At 42.3% G+C, this 22,905-nt stretch overlaps 2 protein-coding genes across 2 annotated transcripts in view; one reads left to right on the top strand and one right to left on the bottom strand.

The window, feature by feature from the left end:
- The first annotated feature begins 608 nt into the window (after positions 1 to 608).
- MFSD9 (major facilitator superfamily domain containing 9) lies at positions 609 to 12,082 on the top strand. The gene is made up of 6 exons (XM_068137928.1): positions 609 to 971; positions 3,486 to 3,573; positions 4,967 to 5,010; positions 6,447 to 6,576; positions 7,345 to 7,554; positions 8,108 to 12,082. The coding sequence occupies exons 1-6, from the start codon at positions 810 to 812 to the stop codon at positions 8,896 to 8,898; spliced, it is 1,425 nt and encodes a 474-aa protein (XP_067994029.1). The 5' UTR covers positions 609 to 809; the 3' UTR covers positions 8,899 to 12,082.
- A 7,772-nt stretch (positions 12,083 to 19,854) lies between these two features.
- The window catches only part of LOC137441098 (sodium/hydrogen exchanger 2-like), a 36,785-nt gene continuing 33,734 nt past the window's right edge, over positions 19,855 to 22,905 (bottom strand). Inside the window, exon 12 of the mRNA XM_068137959.1 lies at positions 19,855 to 21,877. Coding sequence (XP_067994060.1) covers positions 21,507 to 21,877 — 371 coding nt within the window. The 3' untranslated portion in view covers positions 19,855 to 21,506. The remainder of the gene's footprint in view (positions 21,878 to 22,905) is intronic.

The following is a 22,905-nucleotide window of genomic DNA, read 5'->3' on the forward strand; positions in this document are numbered from 1 at the left end:
AGAGAGGTTTTGGAGTCTCTTTCTCTGGAGACTTTCAATACCTGTCTGGATGCATTCCGGTGTGACCCACACTAGGCTATATGGCCCTGTTCTGGCAGGGGGGTTGGACTCGATGCATCCAATGCTTCCAACCCCTAACATCCTGTGATCTTGTGATCGCAGAGATTTAAGAATGCCACTTTACTTTTTTGGACACAAAGGTGTTACAGCATAACAGCAGTCAACAATTCCAGTTACCCCTGACTTAAACTGAAACACACCAGAGCAGCATACACACTAAGTGGAAAGAGGGATACCATTCCTCCCCGGCTCCCATGCACCAAGGCGTGAAAACACTTTGTGATCATAAAATTTGATGAAAGCACCGGGTTGAACCGTGTGAGACCCAAGCAACAGCACCAGTGGTGGGCGACAGCCAGCATGAAGGAAGCCGGCTTGACGGTGCACAGGTCCAAACGTCTTCTACAGCAACGCAAAGTATAGTGCAGGGACCCATCACCATGCCTCCAAAGCCCCTCCCCCCCTATCTAGTTCTTCCCACCCTCCTCAGAGCCTCACGCCCCGAGCTCACAGGCTCCAGACACAAACACGCAGGAAGAGGCGGGAAGGGTAAAGTCCAGCTGAGGGGAATGTAGAGGAAGCAGCGAATCCGATAGTCTCCGAAACCTGCAAAGATCCTTTATTCTTGCTTCTTGCCTGAAAAAGACGAAACACGAAGAATACAGTCGTGAACGCAAAATCAGAACACAAGTCCTCCTTACTGCTTCTTGCCCCACCGCCTCTTTCCTGTCACGCTGCTGCCACTGCGCATGCCCTGCGCCGCCGCCCTCGCGCCAGCCACTACGGGGCGCGGGTACGCGGCCGGCGCTGGCCGAATGGAGGAGGATGGAGGCCGTGGAGCCGCGGCGAGCCCGGCGTCTGCCACCGCGTCCAGGCGCTTCGTGCGTTGCCTTTATGCGGTGGGCTTCCTGGTAAGCAGAGAGGCGGGGTGCGACGGCGGTGCCTTTCCGGCGCGGCCTGGGACAGACAGCCGTGCCTGAAAAGGGGAGTGCTCCCCGCCACCCGCTGTCCGGCCCCAAAGCTACAGAGCAGGCGTTGCAGGAGCCGTGTTGGAGGCAGAAGGGGGAGTTGGGGAAGGCTTCGTATCCGTTAAGTCCCCTCGGTGTTGTCAGGAAATGCTGCAAAGCCTGAAGTCAGGCAGACCCTGCTCATGTCGTTTGCTACTTCCTGGTGGGGGGCCCAGGGTCCCCTCTTGGCGTTGGGTTTTGAAGTACATCACTTCAGCTTTTATCTACGCAGTCTGTCTGTACAGACTGCAGCGCAGTCTGATAGAAAGGCGTGATTTTTATCCCGTGAATGCCCTGGAATAGTCCAGCACCCTTAAACCCGAGGCTTGCATTATGCTTATGAGGGAGCTGTTCCTTGAAATACCAGTGCTTAATGTAAGCTAAAAAAAGCCACAAACCAAAACCCGGGCCCGGAAACAAAAAAAAACCAAAACAAACAAACAAAAAACCCAGCCAAAAAAAAAAAAAAAAAAAAAAAATCCCCCACCCAAAACAAACTGTGGGGAGTTTTTCTTAAAAAAAAAACCCAAAAAAACCACAATACCCAAACAACAAACCTTGCTGAAAAACATACTATACAGGCTTTAAGGTAGCAATTCATGAGGCTCAGGAAAGTGTTATTTAATTAAATTAGAAGGTATAACTTGGAAAATGAAGATTAAATGAGTACAAACTTGCACTGTGAAATGTAGATGTATTCTCTTCTCTAACTTTAGGCTGGGCTGCAGCAACAAGCTCTTGATTTGAGTCTTGGAGCAAATATGCTGAGAAAAGATGTGTTAGAACAAGCGTTGCTCCGTAACTCACTTGTAAACACTGTGTTTCTCCAATTCTGTAATACCTTGCTGAACTGGAGCGTGGACTACCCACTGAAATAAACCAAGAAGTGTCCTTGTAGAAGGTATAGAGCATGGTCAAATAGGAAAATATAGAGCTCTTGCAGTCCAGAAAGCCATCAGTATCCAGGGCTGTATCAAAAGAAGCATGGCCAGTAGGTTAAGGGAGATGGTTCTCTCCCTCTGCTCTCATGAGACACCACCTGGAGTAATGTGTCCAGCTCTGGAGACCCCAACACTAGAAAGGCTTGGTACAGCTGAAATGGGTCCAGAGGAGGGCCACAAAGTGTAATGAGTGGCAAGAGACAGAAGGTCTTATTTCCAGTCAGGTTAGAACCTCTTGTTTCAATTTAAAGAAAATCTTTTTCCCCATGAGGATATTCAAGCAGTGGATCAGGGAGGTCTTTGTCAGTTTTCAAGACCCAACTAGATAAAGCCTTCAGCTATTAGGTCTGACCTCAGAGCCAGGCCTATTGTGAGCAGAAAGGAGAGTTAGAGACCTCCTATAGTCCCTTCCAAGTGAATTAGTCTATTATTTTATAGTTGTGTATGCAAGTGTTTGGAATAGGTTATTGAGCTAAGTTTGATTTATTGAGGATGTTACTAAGTCATGTGGTCTGTTTGCTCATGCTAATATATTTAATAATGTTGATGGCAATTTCAGCCATCAAAAGGTTCATAATAACAGGCTGAGATTTTATTTAATGATGCATATTGTTACAGTTATTCTGGCTTTGGGCATTCTATGAATGGCTAGCTTAGTTCAGCTCTCAGAGTCACTGATAAAAGGTGATCTCAATCCAACAGATTTGTTCTGTAGGATTCTGCTCTGATACAGGACACTGTGCTGTGCCAGGAGTGTAGAGTGAAAGAACTACTGGGCTGCTCTAGTTAGTTTATCAAAAGATAAAAAGTCAAAGGGAATAAGTAGGAGGCCCTTGTCCTCTACAGGACAGGCAACATCCTTTGCCTTCCTCTTACAAAACATTTTTCACTTGTGCTTTGCTTATTTCTCTTTCTTGTCTTGTCTTGTTTTTTTCTTTTTATTTTTTGTATGTGTGTTTTTGGTCTGTGATTGCATTTCTTAAGTTCTACAGAAATGCAGTTTGTGGGTAGATTTACATCTACCAGGACTTTGGATTTTCAAAAAATACTGTCTTTGCACGTTAAAAGTATTTTTGGGTGATTGAAATTACAGACCACTTTGAATTTAAAGTACAGGTACCAAGTACTTTCCTTGATTAACAGATGAAGTTTTTATACATACTAAGGGATTGTTTAATGTTTAAATATATATCTTCAGAATGATTGTATCTGGTGGAGGAAAGAGGATTGCCATTTTCATAGCATTAACTCCTCTGTGAAGCCATTGTTTTATTTTTGAGTTTATGTGTTTTTGTAATTTTGTACATACTGGATGCATTGTAGAGGCTACGACATACCACGCTGGCCACAAAAAGTTTTCTTTTGATCTTGTGTTGATAGGGAAATAATTATTTTTATTTTTTTTAATGTTAAGCCAGGTTGCCAACATCTTTGTAAAAGTGATTGGTTTTTAAAACTTTTTCTGCCTTCTTTTCAGGATTTGTTTGGTGTGAGCATGGTTGTTCCTTTAATGAACCTTCATATCAAATCTCTAGGAGCAAGTCATACAGTTGCTGGAATAATAGGTGAGTTGCAGTACTTGATTGATTTATTAAAGAATGTGACTTGGATTATCCCTTACTGCAGATTGGCTGTGGTAACGTAATTCTTCCTTGCTGATAGCCTAATAAAAAATAAGGCGGATTTCCAAGTAAAACTGTAAGGGTGGCCATACTTACCAGACCCAAATACCTTTCCAGACATGCATACTCACAGCAGCCAAAAGCAAGTGCTTGGGAAAGCACACTTGGAAAGAGCAAGGAAGTCTTGCAGTAATGCTTATACAGGTAACTTTTCCAGCATCCAAGAATTCACAGCTCAGCAACTTTGGGAGCCAGAGGTGTTGCCTTTAGTTTTACTGTTGATTTTTATTACCTTACGTTTTTATTTTGGATGAAGTTTGGCACTTCACATGAAATAATTCTGGTTCCTCTCTGTGAGCTGACAGAATAGTATTTTAAACAGCAACTCAAGGGTATGTTTTCATTTCAACAATCTGCTTTGATTTTTAACTTTACCCCAAACCCTGGTTTCATAGTTTCATAGTTTCATTCAGGGTTGGAAGGGACCACAAGGATCATCTAGTTCCAACCCCCACGCCACAGGCAGGGACACCCCACACTGCATCAGGCTGGCCAGAGCCTCATCCAGCCTGCTCTTAAACACCCCCAGGGACGGGGCCTCGACCACCTCCCTGGACAACACATTCCAGGGTTTCACCACTCTCATGGTGAAGAACCTCCTCCTCACATCTAGCCTGAATCTCCCCACCTCCAGCTTCATTCCATTCCCCCTAGTCCTATCACTACCTGAGATCTTGAGAAGTCCTTCCTCAGCCTTCCTATAGGCCCCCTTCAGATACTGGAAGGCCACAATTAGGTCACCTCGGAGCCTTCTCTTCTGCAGACTGAACAGCCCCAACTCCTTCAGTCTGTCCTCATAGGAGAGGTGCTCCAGCCCTCTGATCATCCTTGTGGTTTCTTTCATTGAGTTTGCTTGTTTTATGCTACTAATTGCCACAAAATTCTCAACCTCCACAATCAAAGAGGAGGATAGGCGATTTCTTCAGGGCTTCTGTGATGCCAAGTGGAAAGTGATTAGTGCCTCCTAGTAATAAAACTCTTTCCTGATTCTGAGAAAGGGTTTGTAAATGCCAGGGTCTGTTTTGTTCAATAGCACCATCCTTTTGCATGATACAGTTTTACACATTTTCAACATTTTTCCTTCCTTACTTTTTTTCGTCATTCCTGAAACTGTTTCCTTAGCTGTGTGCTAAACTTGGTTTGTCCTGCTCCCTCTTTCTATTCTTCTAGTAAATTATTCCCAGAATTTGTCTATTTCCACATTTAAAATTTTGTGTTTTCATTTTCTAAAGCATTGTTTAGTTTTTAATATTGGTATTTTATTTACTTGTTTTAGGATCTCTCTATGGTATAATGCAACTCTTTTCCAGCACATTCGTGGTAAGTTACAACACTGCATTCCTGAGTATACTGATAGTTTTATAGATTTTACAGGGAAAAAGGATGAGGTTAATAAATATTTCTTGACATTTTTTGGCAAAACAAACTGTTTGTAGTGTTCAAATAATAATATTTTTTTTGTTAGTATCCAGATTTTAATTTGTGTGGAAAACGTTTGTTTCAGAGCTAAACAGAGTACAGTCTCTAGACAAAAACTAGAATACAGATTTGGGCTCCTAGGTTACTGAGCACAGTGTAGTCATACAACATTCTCTTCAGTGTTGATCCTAGTAGAGCAGTTTCATTCAGTGTAGTAGCCTGTCCAGAAAGCAGTCTCAAGAGTCAGCACTTCATAAGCCTGTTATTTAATTTGCTTTCCCTGCCTAATGAGCAATTCCTTGTAATTTGCCATATGGCCTAAATTCATGCATTACATCTTTGAGCTTTGTTTGGTTCAATTTTCTATTACCCTGTGAGTTTTTACAAACTAATCTAAGCAAGACTGCAAAGACTAAACCTCTTGAATGCATGCTTTACGTTAGATCTCATGAGGTAAAATGTTTTCACTGTGAGGGTGGCAGAACACTGGAACAGGCTGTCTGGGATGTTTGTGGAGTCTCCCTCTGCAGAGGAACGCCTGGATGTATTCCCGTGTGATCTGGTATAGGTGATACTGCTCTGGTTGGGGGCTTGGACTACGTGATCTTTCAAGGTCCTTTCCAACCCCTATCATTCTGTGATTCCATGATCTCTATATTTAACCTGAAGCATCTTTACTATTACCCTGGTACCTCCTAGCTTTCAAGAGACCAGATTTTGAGCATTTCAAGAAAAATACTGTTTCAGGGTTTGTAGTGCAGGGCACCTGGAATAAATTGCTTCTATATTATTGTGGTATTTGCTTTGAACAGCAAGTCCTTTGCTTGCTCTCTTCAAAAACTATTTCCTGTTTTGAATCAAGCTGACGTGTAAACTTGCATTTAGCACACTTATCGTTTGCCCTTCTCATAACTACTTCCTCAATCTCTGTGCTCAAATGGCTCATGGCTAAGATCATTCTTTTTAGGATGCTCAACATGTGTCCAGTACATAGCAACCATTGATGAAAGGAACTATTTGTTGTGATAACATTTTCAGAGAGCTTCTGTTACTAAAATACCATGGTGTTTATTTTAGGGCTGTATTTTTAGAAGAGAGAAAATGTTTTTTTTTAAAAGCCCTGTGCATGATCACATAAAGTAGAATCATAGTTTCAGCAGGTGGACTGCCAGCAGGGCAGAGTTCTGAGTTTTGAGCATTTAGGAACATTGTGTAATTCAGCTTTTATTGACAGTCCTTTGATCTCTTTTCTCAGTTTAATTTAGACGTACTGATTGTTCACTGTACATCACTGTATGTTAATAAGAAGCTAATCTTAATTTCCTGCTTTGTGAAAGGGCTGCTGGAGTGATATAGTAGGAAGACGATATTCCCTGCTCGCGTGTATTCTTCTCAGCTCACTGGGATACTTCCTTCTTGGAACATCCACCACTGTGCTCTTGTTTGCCATTTCTAGAGTCCCTGTAGGTGAGCAAACATTTTGCAGTTTAAATTCTCTTTAGTTTCAGCTAGAAAGTCATGGTATATGGGTGGCTACATAGCATCATCACCCAGCAGCGCTAGCTGAACATTAGTTATGGGAAAATATGGCCTGTAGTTTTGATTTAGGAACTGCTAATATGGTATCTTAATTTGAAGACAATTTGCTAATTAATAATGTGATTGATGTTTGATTACTTAGTAGAAGTAACGCACTCTAATGCTACCAGCACTGTGACCAACAGCATTGCCCTGGTCAGAGGGAAGGAACACAAATGGTTGTCTTACTAATATTCCCCCAGTATGCTTACCCTTTTGTGCTCTTCTTTTGCCAACCATCAATTTCCTATATGAATTTGGTGCGTTAACAATCCTGGAAGTCTTCATAGTCAGCAAACTTGGTACAGAGCTAGATTCATAAATAGAGACGATATTCCTACTCCACCATTACCTAACTACAAGTTCCTATTTTAGCAGTTATTTTATTCCCAGCGTGCTTCACCACTCAGCTTAGTTCTTTGTTCAGCAGGGCTGCAGGAGCACTCCTTCCACAGAGACACCTCAACAATACTGATTCCTAAGTCCAAATTCCTGTACAGTCAGAGTGGTTCTTCGTGGTTCAACATGCTGCATTGAAACATTTGTGGTTAATGGGATCTTAAAAATAGCATTCACATGGATTTTGACCATTGGTACTTCATGTACCTGCTGGACTGAGCAGTACCTGATTATTATTTTGTTTAAATTATATTGCAGGTATTTTCAAACATACACTCTCCATCTCTAAAGCCCTCCTTTCCGACTTGGTTTCTGAGAGAGATCGCCCTTTAGTAATGGGACGTTTCAATGCAGCCTCTAGCGTGGGCTTCATTCTGGGGCCAGTTGTTGGTGGCTACCTTGCAGAGTTGGAAGATGGCTTTTATCAAACGTCATTTATCTGTGCCTCTATCTTCATTCTGAATGCTGGTAAGTTGCACATCCTACTTTTGCATCTTAGGTCCCTTCGTTCCTCGCTTTTGTGTTTATGCCATATGTAATACTTACAAATTCGTGGTGCATTTATCATCCATGGCACGCATGTTCTGTGTAGCGATACTACCCTTTGAATTTGAACCTGTGTGGAAGGGTAGGAATTTTGAAAGAGTTAACCTCCAGGTACTTCTCCTTCGTATTGTATACATCACTTTTACATTCAGAGACAGGACTATGAATTTTTAATATGCCCAAGAAGACTATGAATTAGAATTTTGGCTTTAGTCTTCAAATTCGTTTCTATGTTGTGATTGTGTCACCTCTGTGGTTCTTGTCCTTTGCTTTCGCTGCTTTTAGAATTGAACTGATACTGTGAATAACACTAAACTTGAACTTTGTAATATTTTAAAATTAAATGACTGTTTAAATCCTTTTTTGAATGTTGGGATTTTTTTTTACATCAAGTAAATTGTTACAATCAGACTAATGTCGTTCCCATGAAGTTAATACAATTGAATGAAATCCACTGATTTCTTGGTCTATATAGGTCTTGTCTGGATGTTACCTTGGAGTGAAGAAAACCCTGGAAATAGGGAACGTCAACAAGACAACAAAAGAATGGACAGTTTCTCAGCAAAACCAAATCATGACAGGCACTTAAATTCAGCAGCTAGCAGAGCCGTGGCAAGTGAAAGTCTTTTCTCATCTCCATGGATCCAAGTTGTAACAGTACTGAAGAGGATTAAAGGAATTGCATGCTCTGATCTGTGGGATATATTTTTAGTGCGGTTCCTGATGTCTGTTGCTATACTGCTGTACTACAGTAATTTTACTCTGGCCTTGGAGGAGAGATTTGGGATGAAACCCTTGTTCTCTGGATACCTAACAAGCTATAGCAGTGCACTTGGAGTCCTGGCTGGCTGTCTGCTTGGACCAATAACAAGATTCTATCAGCACAACACTTACAGACTTTTGTTGCACTCTAGCACTCTTACCTGCACATTGATTCTCCTGTATGCTTCAGCACTGAGCATATGGATGGTTATTTTGTCTTCCACGTTCTTAGCCTTTTCAACTACTATAGGTCGTACTTGTATCATTGATCTTGAACTGACCATTGGTGGGAACAAGGCAAGTGGTACGCTCCTAGGTGTTGGACAGTCTGTGACCTCAGTAGGACGTATAGTTGCCCCACTCCTTTCTGGTATTTCTCAGGAGTTCAGTCCTTGTGGCCCTCCAAGTCTGGGGGTTGGACTAGCTTTAGTAGCTATTCTGGTAATGAATGCCAACAAACAAAAATACTGCAGTAGTGGAGATGTTAAGTTAAAAGATCAATAGGTGCAAATTTGGATTGAATAGATCTATTTTACAAGAAGGACAAACTGAATCAAACTGGGATGGTGATTACACCTGCCAGACTTGGACAGTAGTAACAGTACCTTTTAGGAAGACCCCCTATTTTCACATGGAGGCAAGTAAATATAAACATTTCTGCTACCAGGATGTTACTCTAACAAATGTTATTGTGACTGGTACCACTGGAACACTTGTGAGAGTAAAAGGTGTTGCTGTGTTGTATTGGCTGGGATTTTTTTAATGGATTTTAACATTCTTGGAAGGAAAAAAGCATTACATGAAATACACAAGTCATGCTTGTGGCTCACATTTGAATGGATGTTTAGATTGATGGATTATTCAAAAGCAGAAACTGGTTCTTATTATTTAAACATAGCTGAATTTTTATTACTTAATCAGAGAATTTCCATTATAGCTCATTAGCTTTAATTTCTTGTGCTGTGGTCTACTGTCATTTGTCTGCTGTGACAAAGGTTAGTTAGCAGGGTGTTTGTTTATGTAATTTTGTTAAGCATACTTTGTCCAAAAAACTTGGTGCACAGCATGTGACCTTGGGCTGGCCATTCAACCCCTGCTGTTTCCTGGCCTTTCCCCAGGTAACAGAATTTGGTATATGCTAACTTCATGTATTAGAAGATCTAAAATGGACAATTACAGAACCACGCAGGATCATTCAGACTCAAACTGTGAATGTAAACTTTATTGGAACTTGGACTGGTGGTTTCCAAGCAACTTTGTTGTAAATTACTTGTTAATATTTCCTGTGCAATTTTCTACCTTCATTCTACAAATAAATTAGGTTCTCAATTCTTTTGAATGACTGTTAAAGGCATGATGGATGAAATAACTAGCAGTAATTAATGGATCTGGATTAACACGTGCGCTTTCTCTCATCTCTGGAGGCATAAGTGACATTTTAGTGACAAGAGAAAAAGCAGTTGTTTTTTGATATTTTAGTCTTCACTTGTCTATACTGCCTAGCTAGTGAGTGGTTACTCTCAAAGTTGTACTCAAGAGTTGTAGCACTCTCCTATGCTCTTTGCTGTTTAAGGTACTGTTACTTGTCAGTCATCGCTGTTTCTATTTCATTTGAAACATTTTAAAAGTGTTTTGAACTGGTAACATTCCATATGCTTTTCCTGGTATTACTTGAAAGTGCAAAGTCAGCTGTAATTGTGTAATTGTTGGATTGTGGGAGGGTTTTGTTAAAAAGAACTTGTTTATCTCCTTGAACACATCCATTCAAATAGCATTGCTGCTTCAGGGGAGTCGTACATAGTGTTTTGCCTTCTTTTAAATTTTATTTTATTTTATCCTTTACCTTTTCCAGTGCTTGCTGTCATTTAAATCTTTTTTGAAATCTCAGTGATTTCAGTGGCAGCACAGTGGGAATATGTGTGGAACTCTGAGTTGTTTTAATTTTATGTGTCAACGTAATCAAAGAATCATAGAATGCCAGGTTGGAAGGGACCCCAAGGATCGCCTGACCCAACTGTTCTAGGTGATAGTGTAGTTTAAATGTGATGGCTGAGCACCATGTCAAGCTGAGTCTTAAAACTAACTAATGTAGGGGAATCTGCTACTCTTCAGAGATTATTCCAGTGTCTAACTCTCCTCATGGAGAAAAATCTTCTTCTGGAATCCGTTCGGAATCTTGCGAGGAGTAGCTTGTATCCCACTATCTGTTGTCTTTTCCATGTGAGAAGGGGAGTCTTCATTGTCCTGGTAGCCATCCTTTATGTACTGGCAATGTCTGTGTGTCATCTTATGATTCCAGTACATATCCTCAGAGTTCTTTATTGTAACAATCTGTGTTTCATTTCTGCCTAGGAACTTGCGGCATTTTCAAGTGTCTTTTCCACTCTTACCATGCTTGGTGTATGTCCCAAAATACTCTTGCCTTAAATTTCCTCTTCTTTCCAGCTTTTATAAAGCTGTTTTGTTTTTGTTTTTCACCTAAAGCAACCATTCTGTAAGTCAGGGACTTCTGTTTTGCAACTATAGCAAGGGGCAAAGGAAAAGGATAGGGAAAAAAACAATAAAAATTAACATATATGAAAAGTCAGTAATTTTTCCTGTACTTGTTTGTTACAGGAGATAACATAACAGTTACCCTTCTAAGCTGCTGCACTGGTTATAAAGATGAATTCTGTAAACACAATGAAATTCAGTTTATATTAACATATACAGCTGCTTGAATATTGGTTATTAAGACCACTAAACTTTCCTCTGTATATATCAGTGCAAAACGTGCTTTCCACAATGAGCAGGTATTTTTATTTGGAAAATCTGTGGAAGGCTGAGGTCTCAGGGACATACTGCAACTGATGCTACAGTATTTTACTTGTAGACTAACATTATTTCTGAAGTGCTGCAGAAATTATTGTTTGTAAAGCCTCAGTTGCAGAAAAGTTGCACTTTTGTAAAAAAAGAATATGAATGTAAATATATATATAAAAATACTCTCTCTGTATATATATATAAATAATTTTGTGGCTGTATTTCCCCCCTCCTCCCCCTGCTGAAACAACAGAACAAAATAGAAATGTTCAGGTCAATATGAAATACAGATATTTGTTGTGGTTTTGTTTTCAGTTTGTTTTCCTTCAAGCTGCTCCTTAAAGCAGGTCATTTGGACCTGCCTGCTTTTCACATAAAAAGCACAAGAGGTGGCTTGACGGTGAGTAGGAAAGGAGGAGTGACAAAAAATAGAGAACTTGCAGTTTATGAGGTGGAGTGCTTAAAGCTACTGTTCCCACTGCTTGGGCAGCATGTTTGGATCCCTTATATTGCCTCAGTTGCCAAAACCCTGCAACAGATCTGAATATAGACTAAAGAAAAGTTTCTACCTGCAAATGACTGCAAATTTTTGCTTGTTATTAGTGTTGGATTGTTTCTCTTAGCCTTGAAAGCAGGCTTGGGGTTTTATTTTGCTTTTTACATTTTGAAATTCTGATTTTTTTTTGTACCTTTCTGACTTTGAATGATTAGCTGACATTGAAGAGGCTGTGTATACACTATAGGAATTTATTTCTGTAAAACAGCTGATAGTATACAACGTACTGAATTTGTTGCTTTTACAGGATGAAGCAAATGTAATTCCATGTTGGTGTATGCTGCATACTTTTGAAGATATCCTTTATAAACAACAGTTCTGCAACTTTCAGTTCTTGTACTGTTTTCTTTTCCCTGAATTTACTCGCTACAGCACTACCACATCAGTCGGGGACAGTCTCATTTTCTGAGAATACGTTGATTGTTGAGCAGATAATGCAGCACCAAACAGGACATGGGCAAGCATTGCTTGTCATGTGGTCTGTTCATCACTTCAAGTGCCACTACATTGTAGCTAATGCGAACCTCTGTGGTTCAGATGCTGCCAGCCCTCAACTGGCTGTGGAATACCCCTGGTTAAGTGATGCTGTATAGCTTGACACTTCAGGATTTGAAAACCCAAGACTCAGCTGTGCTTTTACTGCTGTAATTTCGAAGACTCATTCACGAAGAACTTATCATGAATCTTCTAAGGTAGTATATTGGAGCCTGAACTTGGAGAATCAAATTATTGGAGTGGAGCTTGGGCTTCTCATAAAAATGAAAGCGTTTGTAGAGCTCATTTTAAAGGGATGTCTTGAAAAGCTTCTGTGTTAATTTTCGAGTATAAAATAAGCAACACTTATAGTTATTTTAAAATCCTAAATTATCAAAGTAGTATTTTTGAGATGTGCTGCATGATAGGTTCCATTCCATCAAACTTGTAATAAATAGGTCTTATATATGAAAACTAGGTGAACTGAGGTATTTTAAATGCTTTATCCTTTAAAACCAAGTGCATTTCAGGTCATGAACCAGCAAGACTCACCAGAGCAACCAACCAGTATAACTCTTGCATTCCCTTCTGCAGTGCTAGTCCCTCATACTCTTGTTAAATCTCACAGGATGAAAAGCATGTCAGCGCCTGCCCACTGGGGAGAGGACTGTTGCTAACCCAGTCTCCCATGATGTTGTCCTATTAGAAGATGCATCTACCACCTGCAAGAAATCAGATAGCTAAGATTCTCACATGGCTCAGCACATTATCGAAGGGGGGCAATTTCCAGCCCCATTTTTAACTCCCAAATCCTAAAGTTCCTTCAGCTGATTATAAGAGAATTAGGGTGCCATGCTTTTTTTTTTTTTTTTAATCACAGAATCAGGGAGGTTGGAAGAGACCTTCAAGATCATCAAATCCAACCAATCACCCAACCCTATCTAATCAGCTAGACTATATGGTACTACATGCCTCATCCAGTCTCAAACACCCCCAGGAATGTCAACCCCACCACTTCCGTGGGCAGCCCATTCCAATGGACAATTGCTCTCTCTGTGAAGAACATCTAAAATCGAGCCTAAACTTCCCCCTGCACAGCTTGAGACTGTGTCCCCTTGTTCTGTTGCTGGTTGCCTGGGAGAAGAGACCAACCCCCACCTGGCTACAACCTCCCTTCAGGTAGTTGTAGACAGCAATAAGGTGTCCTCTGAGCATCCTCTTCTCCAGGCTAAACAACCCCAGCTCCCTCAGCCTCTCCTCATAGGCCTTGTGCTCCAGACCCCTCACCAGCTTTGTTGTCCTTCTCTGGACATGTTACAGCAACTCCAACATCTTTCCTAAACTGAGGGGCCCAGAACTGGACACAGTACTCAAGGTGTAGCCTAACCAGTGCTGAGTAGAGTGGCACAATGACTTCCCTGCTCCTGCTGGCCCCATTGTTCCTGATACAGGCCAGGATTCCATTGGCCTTCTTGGCCACCTGGGCACACTGATGGCTCATGTTCAGCCTACTGTCAACCAGTATCCCCAGGTCCCTTTCTGCCTGGCCACTCTCCAGCCACTCTGTCCCCAGTCTGTAGTGCTGCATGGGGTTTTTGTGGCCAACATGTAGAGCCTGGCACTTAGATGTGTTAATTCTCCTGCTGTTGGACTCTGCCCATTTGTCCAGCCTGTCAAGGTCCCTCTGCAGAGCCCTCCTACCCTTGAAGAGATCAACAAGAGATGGCTCTGTATATTAGAGAGTCAATCTCTGCCACACAACTTGTGGTGGAAGATGAGGTAGTTGAGAGCCTGTGGGTCAAAATCAGAGGACAACCTAACAAGTCTGACATCCTGATTGGAATCTGTTACAGACCACCCAACCAGGATGAGGCGGCTGATGAGTTGTTCTACAAGCAACTGGAGGCTGTCTCAAGATCATCTGATCTTGTCCTTGTTGGTGACTTCAACCTCCCAGATATCTGCTGGGAACTTAATTCAGCAGGGAGGAGGCAGTCCAGAAGATTCCTGGAGCGAATGGAGGACTGCTTCCTGACACAGCTGTTAAGCGAGCCTACCAGGGGACAGGCTCTGCTTGACCTGCTGTTCTGCAATAGGGAAGGGCTGGTGAGAGATGTGATCGTGGGAGGCTGCCTAGGGTGCAGTGACCACGAGATAGTGAAGTTTTCAATATGCAGGGAGATTGGGAGGAGCACCAACAGAACCTCCACCTTGGACTTCCGAAGGGCGAACTTCAGCCTATTTAAAAAACTTGTCTGCAAAGTCCCCTGGGTACCAGCCCTCATGAACCAAGGGGTTCAGGAGGGTTGGACCTACTTCAAACAGGAGCTCTTGAAGGCACAGGAATTGGCGGTTCCCATGTGCCGGAAGGCAAGCCGGCGGGGAAGGCGACCAGCCTGGATGAGCAAGCAGCTCCTGGAGGATTTAAGGGGGAAGAGGAGGCTGTATCACCTTTGGAAGGAGGGGAAGGCTTCTCGAGGTATGTTCAAGGAAGCTGTTAGATTATGTAGGAATAAAATTAGGGAGGCTAAGGCCCAGCTGGAACTGAAGCTGGCCACCTCAGTCAAAGATAATAAAAAGCATTTTTATAAATATATTAACAATAAGAAGAAGGGCAGGAAGAACCTGAACTCCCTAGTGGACCTGGAGGGGAACACAGTTACTGAGGATGAGGATAAAGCTGAGGTCCTGAACACCTTCTTTACCTCAATGTTTAACAGCAAGGCAGGAGTTCAGGACGAGTGGTCTCCGGAGCTGGGCGTTGGGGTCGGGGAGCAGAGTAATACCCTGGAAATCCATGAGGAGTTAGTTCGGGACCTGCTGAGCCACTTGGATATCCACAAGTCCATGGGACCAGATGGGATCCATCCTAGGGTGCTGAGAGAGCTGGCGGATGTGCTAGCTAGGCCACTCTCCATCATTTTCCTCCAGTCCTGGCTCACTGGTGAGCTCCCAGATGACTGGAAACTGGCCAACGTGGTCCCCATCCACAAGAAGGGTCGGATGGAGGAACCTGGAAACTACAGGCCAGTCAGCCTGACCTCAGTGCCAGGGAAAGTGATGGAGCAGATTATCCTGGCAGCAATAACTGCGCACCTGAAGGATGGCCAAGGGCTCAGGTCCAGCCAACATGGATTCAGGAAGGGCAGATCCTGCCTCTCCAACCTGATCTCTTTCTATGATCAGGTGACCCGCCTGGTGGATGTGGGGAGGCCTGTGGATGTGGTCTACCTAGACTTCAGCAAGGCCTTTGACACCGTCCCCCACAGCAAACTGCTGACTAAGCTGTCAGCCTGTGGATTGGACCACTACACTCTGTGCTGGGTTAGGAACTGGCTGGAGGGCCGGGCCCAGAGAGTGGTCGTGAACGGTGCCGCATCCAGCTGGAGGCCAGTCACCAGTGGTGTCCCCCAGGGATCAGTGCTGGGCCCTGTCCTCTTCAACATATTCGTTGATGATCTGGATGAAGGGGTAGAGTCAGTCATCAGCAAGTTTGCAGATGACACAAAGTTAGTGGCAGATGTTAGTCAATTAGAGGGTAGAAAGGCTCTGCAGAGGGACCTCGACCGACTGGAAAGATGGGCAGAGTCCAATGGGATGGCTTTCAACAAGTCCAAGTGCCGAGTGCTGCACTTTGGCTATGGCAATCCCATGCAGAGCTATAGGCTGGGGTCGGAGTGGCTGGAGAGCTCCCAGACAGAGAGGGACCTGGGTGTGCTGATCGACAGCCACCTGAATATGAGCCAGCAGTGTGCTCAGGTGGCCAGGAGGGCCAATAGCATTCTGGCCTGCATTAGGAATAGTGTGGCCAGCAGGAGCAGGGAGGTCATAGTGCCCCTGTACTCTGCTCTGGTTAGGCCGCACCTTGAGTACTGTGTCCAGTTCTGGGCTCCTCAGTTTAAGAAGGACATTGAGACACTTGAGCGTGTCCAGAGAAGGGCAACAAGGCTGGTGAGAGGCCTTGAACACAAGCCCTATGAGGAGAGGCTGAGGGAGCTGGGATTGTTTAGCCTGGAGAAGAGGAGGCTCAGGGGTGACCTTATTGCCCTCTACAACTACCTGAAGGGTGGTTGTAGCCAGGAGGGAGTTGGCCTCTTCTCCCAGGCAACCAGCACCAGAACAAGGGGACACAGTCTCAAGCTGCGCCAGGGGAGGTTCAGACTCGAGGTGAGGAGGAAGTTCTTCACCGAGCGAGTCATTCGGCATTGGAATGGGTTGCCCAGGGAGGTGGTTGAGTCATCGACCCTGGAGGCGTTCAAGGGGAGATTGGACGTGGCACTTGGTGCCATGGTCTAGTCATGGGGTCTGTGGTGTCAGGTTGGACTCGATGATCCTCGAGGTCCTTTCCAACCTAAGTGATACTGTGATACTGTGATACTGAACACCTGTCCCCAGCTTGGTGTCATCTGCAAACTTCTCAATCCCCTTGTCCAGATCATCAATAAAGAGATTGAACAGGGTGGGGGCCAACTCTGATCCCTGGGGGCACTACTAGTGACTGGCTGCCAGCTAGCAGTGGCACCATTCACCACCACTCTCTGGGCTCAGCCCTCCAGCCAGTTCTTAACTCAGTGCAGAGTGCACCTGTCCAAGCTGTGGGCTGCCAGGTTGGTCAGGAGTTTGCTATGGGGGACAATGACAAAGGCCTTGCTGAAGTCCAGGTGGACTACATCCACAGGCTTCCCCACATCCACCAGGCAAGTCAAGTACCTCTCTCAATTTATCTGGCCGTTTAATAAATGGGCCAAGAGGGAGGTTACACTCTGATTTGAATTTTATAACTTCCTCATGGTCATTCATTACTGACAGTGTCAAGAACAGCTGTGGATTTATCTAGAAAGTTGTATCATGATCCTTGTGGTGGTTCAGGCATGTCCCAAAAGGGTCCAGCCCAGTGGGTGGGCACAGGAAGCCAGGTATTTCATCCCACAATGCCCTGCTCCCCTATAAGACATCAGCAGGGGGTCCTCTCTTCCTCTTTCTTCCCTCACCGCTACCTGGGTAATGGGGTAGACTGTCTCACAGCCCCCTCTTGGGCCTGACTGGGCCAAGGCTGGGGGGGTGGGGTGGAGGGAAAGAGCCCTGGGGGTTTTGGGTGTACCCCCAGGTGGGGGGATAGGGTGCTTTTGGATATGTTTTGGGATCTCTCTCTTTTGTCACGGTGTTTGTGGTTCTCTGTAAAACTTTCATTGGCTTTTTTTTCCATTTAAACTTTCCACCATTTTTACAATCCGTTTGTCTGAGTCTTTTCTTTTGCCCGTGGTGGGAGAATTGGCCTTTTCAACCTATCACAATCCTCTAAAACACAGGATAAACAAAGTATTGTCTGTCCTCTTGCGTACTCTGGATTTAAATACCACCTGAATCTGGTAGTCCGTAACTTCTCTCTACTGTGTCCTAATGCAGTTATTCCTTTTCATGCTTGGACTTGATACTTGGTCCATTGTATTTTCTGGCCTGAGCCTCCAATCTGTTATTAGCCTTTCTGTGGCCATGTATTGCAGATGTCATGTGCATATTCTAACCATATCAAGTGTTCTTGTAGTACAAAAAGCACTCCTACAGCCAATTTCAGAATCCTTCATTTTTCTTCAGGAATTGAAGGATGTTGGCAAGAACCTAGACAATTTTGTCAGTGGTGACTAGCTGAAGCATTTCTTGCATTTGTCAGCCTTAAAATGCTATTGGTGTCTAGGATTAATAGATTTGGCATCTCTTGATGCAGGGTGTGGTGTGCTTGCTCTCAGAGACCCCAAGATGCTCTTCATAAATAGCACGTGTGTTATTTTGGTCAAATTTTTATCTTTGTTTTCCCATGTGATTTCTACGTGGCTTCAATGGAGAGGATATTCTTAAGTTCCTAAATTGTTATGCTGCATGGTTTTCTTTCACTGAAGACTTTTGATTTCAGTGGAGCTTGCATTATATTCTACTACCAAGTAGGTCAGCCCTTTAGAATTTTGCCACTTCTGATTTTCCCTTTCAAATCTCTGCTGAAAACAGATAACTGAATGTCTATCTACTCTCCAGTCTTTGCTGTACCTACTTTCTTATCCTATTTACTTTCAATTTACAGATCTCTCAGCAGTCAAAGACAGAAAGAAATTATCAGAAAACCCTAATTCAGAGTGTAACATACATACTTTCCTGCTATCCCTAAAACTGGACATTTAAGTACCGTGCTTCCTCAGCAAGACAGTAAAATATCAATACTGCAGAGTAAACTGGGAAGTCCATCTGGAAACAAAAAATGTGCATGTTGATTTGGCGTGTGTCCCAGTCACTGCTGCTTTGTGGTTTCCTGTGAAAAGTGCAAAGATGTCCCCAGTCAATACATGACTTTCCCCATTAGATGGTGCTCGAGGACAGATTTATTGGGCATTTCATTCTCCTGCGCACAAACTGATACAATATGAAGGAAGTCTCCTCTGCTAGCTGAAGTTAGATGGACCTTTCAGAAAGATCAAAAAGTGCACTTGTATGATTTTGTGGTTTGGTTTTGTGTTGTTGTTTTGTTGTTGGGTGGTTGTTTTTTTTCAGTGCAGAAAAGCCAAACCTCTGACCCAAACTAGACAAAGAGTTGAATGGGAAGGGCTACCTGGGATTCATCCTGTGTCACCTATTGCTGTCATTGCTACTTGAAAAGGAGAACACTCAGGAAAACAGTTCACCAAGATGATGAAGGTCTAGACCCAGCAGTAGTGGAAAAGAGCCTGAAAAGGGTGGGAGGAGCAGGAGAGAGGATAGGAGAGAGCACTTGCAAGGAGTCAAGAGTCCCAAGAGATTTGTGGTTCTGCTTCAGACTGTCAGAGATCTGCCTTGATGCTTGCATTCTATGATTCTCAAAGTGTGTTGGAAAGGTAACAGCATGCTAGTGTATTTTGAAGCACTAAGAGCTAAAGACCATATTTAATAAAAACTACCTCCAATCTGGTGTGCTTGTGATAAATGGTACCCACGTTAAGTAACAATAATCTGAGTATGCACTAAGAGACAACCAGAAAAGCGGTGAGGTTCCCAAAACCTGCATTCATTATTTAAAACCATGCCATAAAATACAGTAACTGTTTGAAAACAAGGTTGAGTTTCCCAGATGCAAGCCAATTGCTTGATCATTGCAAGCACATGAATGAAGAAAGCTTCACAGGGGGAAAACTCAATGTTGATGTACAAGATTTCACATTTATTTAGTCAGGTTTTAGATGGGCCTGATATAAACCACCCAATCTAATCAGTCTGATCTGCAAGGAGGACACAGTTTCAAAGCTGAAATCCACACTCAAGGCTTCTTTCTTATTCAAGCATGATCCCAAAAATGCATTGACAATTTTACTGATGAAACATATTTTCCTGATGAAAGACAAATAGAAATTTGGTTCTAAAGCTTGCTGGCTTGCTTTGAGTCCAGTTTTACTTCTAAAAAAGGGATGATCATTAACGGATAGCTAAGTATTTTCTTCCACAAAAATAATTTCTTGAGAATAGCCACAAACATTTGACTGAGATCTCGAGAGTTCGTATACCCATGCCCCTGAAGCTTAGACTTTGCATTTCATACAATGCAGAAACTTCCATAGTTGGAACAGAAGAAAAGACTGAAAGAAAGACTCACTTTGCCAATAAAAGGGTTTAGGAAGGTTTGACATTTTTAATACATATATGAAATAAATATTTTGGAAAAGCTGTTAGAAGAAGGAAAGTCTCAAATCCTCATTTATAAAGCTAATTTATTAATCCCATTCATGAACCTTTGAAATATTTCTGCCCTGTGATTTAAAAAGGAAATTCTGATTTTTAATAATTTTTTCAAAACAAGCTTGAAAAAAACAAAAAAAGAAAAATAAATTAATCTTATTGCCCACAGCTTTAGAAATGTGCTAATGAAAAAAAAAGAAAAGTTATGATTTCACAGTGTACATTCTTCAATTAAAATTATTGACTTTATAACAAGTAGAATGGAAATGATTTCTGTATTGTGCTGAAATGTGCATTGGTGCCAAGGCAAGCTCAAAACTTAGGACGGATTAAGTGGGACAGAAAGTGCAAATTCCTAAGAGCTATACAGTTAAGTATAATTTATTTTAATGCACCCTCCCTTCATATATGCATTCAAATGGCAGCCATTTATGCTAGGACGAAAACATCTGTGTTTCTTATGGGTGTTGCTAAGGTGCATAGTGACTTCAACTGATTTAAGGGCCCTGCTGTGCTACTTTTCTGTACAAACAAATTAAACAGAACATTTTTGCTCCTAGGAGTGCATAGCTCAGACAAAGTAAAGATTATCTTTCTGCTTTTACAGATGAGGAAACAAAAAATAAACCAAGTTGATCAAGGTCACAAACACAAAGTGAATGAGCTTTCTTGAGTCTAAGTGGTCCCTTCCTCAAATGATACTGCTTGCTTCATCTACACGCAGCACTCTGCAACTATTCTACTACTGCACTTGCACTGCAGCCAAGAAATGAAGGTGCAAAAAAGCAAGTTTGACTAAGAATATTGTTTATCTGTTTCTTTAAGGGCTTCTGGTGTCCTTCTAGGTGCTCTCAGCTCTCATTGACATTAGTGAAAATCAAGGTAATTCATACTTTGGTGATCTTTAGTACCTTTCAAAGGTCACATATTGCAAACATTTAAGAAAGTAAAAATTCAAGTTATGCAAGTCTTGTCCCTGTTTCAACTCCTTTCTATAAACTGCATTTGCAGTTTTGCTCCTACAGCTTGTTTCTTCTTTTCTTCCTCTTTTTCTGTATCACAGTTCTTTGACCAAACTGGGCTTCAGGAATATATTTAATCTTCTTACAAAGTCTATATGATAGGTGCATTGTGCAATTTTCAGTGTTACTCATATTAAAGCTCTGGTTAAAACAAGTATTAGTTAATTATAAATAAAATCTGAAATGATACAAAGTTTTTTTTTTAATGAACCCATTCATCACTGGACTTTCAACAATGATAACTGGGTATTGAACTTGTGAGACTTGGTTCCACAGTAGACAACGTGATAAGGCACATTTCCATGCTATCTTAATAGTGGAAATAATGTAATTAAAGCATTGGCATAAGTTACTCATGAAAGAGATTAAGATTTTTTTATGTCTTTGGTTCCAGTATTCCTTTCATTTAGTCAACGGCATTGACTTTCATCCAAATGGAAGCGGTTAGATCCACATTGAGGCCTGTTTGTTTACTTTAACGGATCCCATAGTCTGATCAGATAGTTTAGAATCCTAATCTGATATGTCCATGGTTATTACCAGTAGTTCTTGTATTGTTATGTTCAGTATGGCTGGTTCTCAGGCTTATTTCTCTGCCTTTCCCCTTGTGATGCCTGCCTAACTAACCGTGGTGGTGGCATAGGTCTTGCTGACCCATGGTCTGCAGTCAAATCTTCCCTACTCAAAGTGCCAAATCTTGGTCTTGTCAGCAGTGGCTGCCTGAACCCAATGGATGGCTGGGGCAAAGTGCTTGGCTCCTGCTGCTCTCCTTGTCCATCCTGGCTCCCGTCAACTTCATTCTTCCACTCCACCATAAACTCAGGTAGTGGCCTCTGCTGTCTCAGTCTCTGATCTCTCAAGATTTTCCCTGCTCTTGGTCTTAGATTGAGCACAGTTGTAGCGGCATCCAGCTCAGAGTCACTGCTGTCACCAACTGTTAATTGAAAAGACAATTAACATTTTAGGTGGAAAATATTACCAAGCAACAGAAGAAAACTTCCCTATGTTTCTTAAATTCAGTGCTTTTCTGATTAGACACAATAATAGATACCTAACTGCCACAAAAGAGGATAGATCTGAAGTACAAACATCCCTCCCCTCAAAACTGATTTTACAAAACTACTCAGCTGCTCCTTAGTTGCTTAGTGCTCCCCTGTTCAACTTGACATTTCCCCAGTTCCGTCTCTGGACATGGAAAAACCTGTCTCTCTTGGAGGTATTTGAGTTCTAGTCCCCACTTACATCCAAGCAGGATACAAAAAGGAAATTTCTCACCCTCACATCCCATGAAACCTAGCCTGAGAGTTATTTCTAACAAAGGGTCACCCAAGGTCAATGTACAGACAAAGGAGGAAACATCCCACCCTTAATACAGCTGAATGTAAGATACAGAGGAAAATGCACAAATGTCACAACTTGTAAGCGTTACAGACTCCTGCATCCCCTCACAACAGGAAAGAAAATGGACAGAGGAAAGCTGGCATAATCATTTAGGGGATCCTCTTAAATGATGGCTAGCAGGTAAACCAAGCTGGAAACTTTCTGGATGTGTACGAGTGCACATATTTTCCCCAGCAGGCTTCTTTTAAATGGATTAACATCTTCATCAAAACTTGCACACTTCAATCATTTGATAATCATTTTAATAATCATGTATGACTGGTTCAGATTAATTCTTAGACTTAAGTCAGATATGGTATTTTAAATATATCAAAGTACAGAACTGTGTATTGTGCAACTGTCGTAAGAACAACTTCCATTAGTAGCCTACATGTTATTTCTTTTAAAACATGAGGAAGGGGCCAACAAAATATATTGCCACATAATTGTCCACTCACTTAGATAATTATATATCAAGGAATGTCTGCATTGGACTGTGTTTGCAGGCTTTTTCCCCTTAAGTATGTCAAATAATATATTTTTTGACAGTTGAATAATCCAGAGGCACATTTCCTCTTTAAT

The sequence above is a fragment of the Melanerpes formicivorus genome, unplaced genomic scaffold (assembly GCF_026170545.1).
Source record: "Melanerpes formicivorus ecotype bairdi unplaced genomic scaffold, bMelFor1.0.p_v2 SCAF_1, whole genome shotgun sequence".
Taxonomy (NCBI): Eukaryota; Metazoa; Chordata; class Aves; order Piciformes; family Picidae; genus Melanerpes; species Melanerpes formicivorus.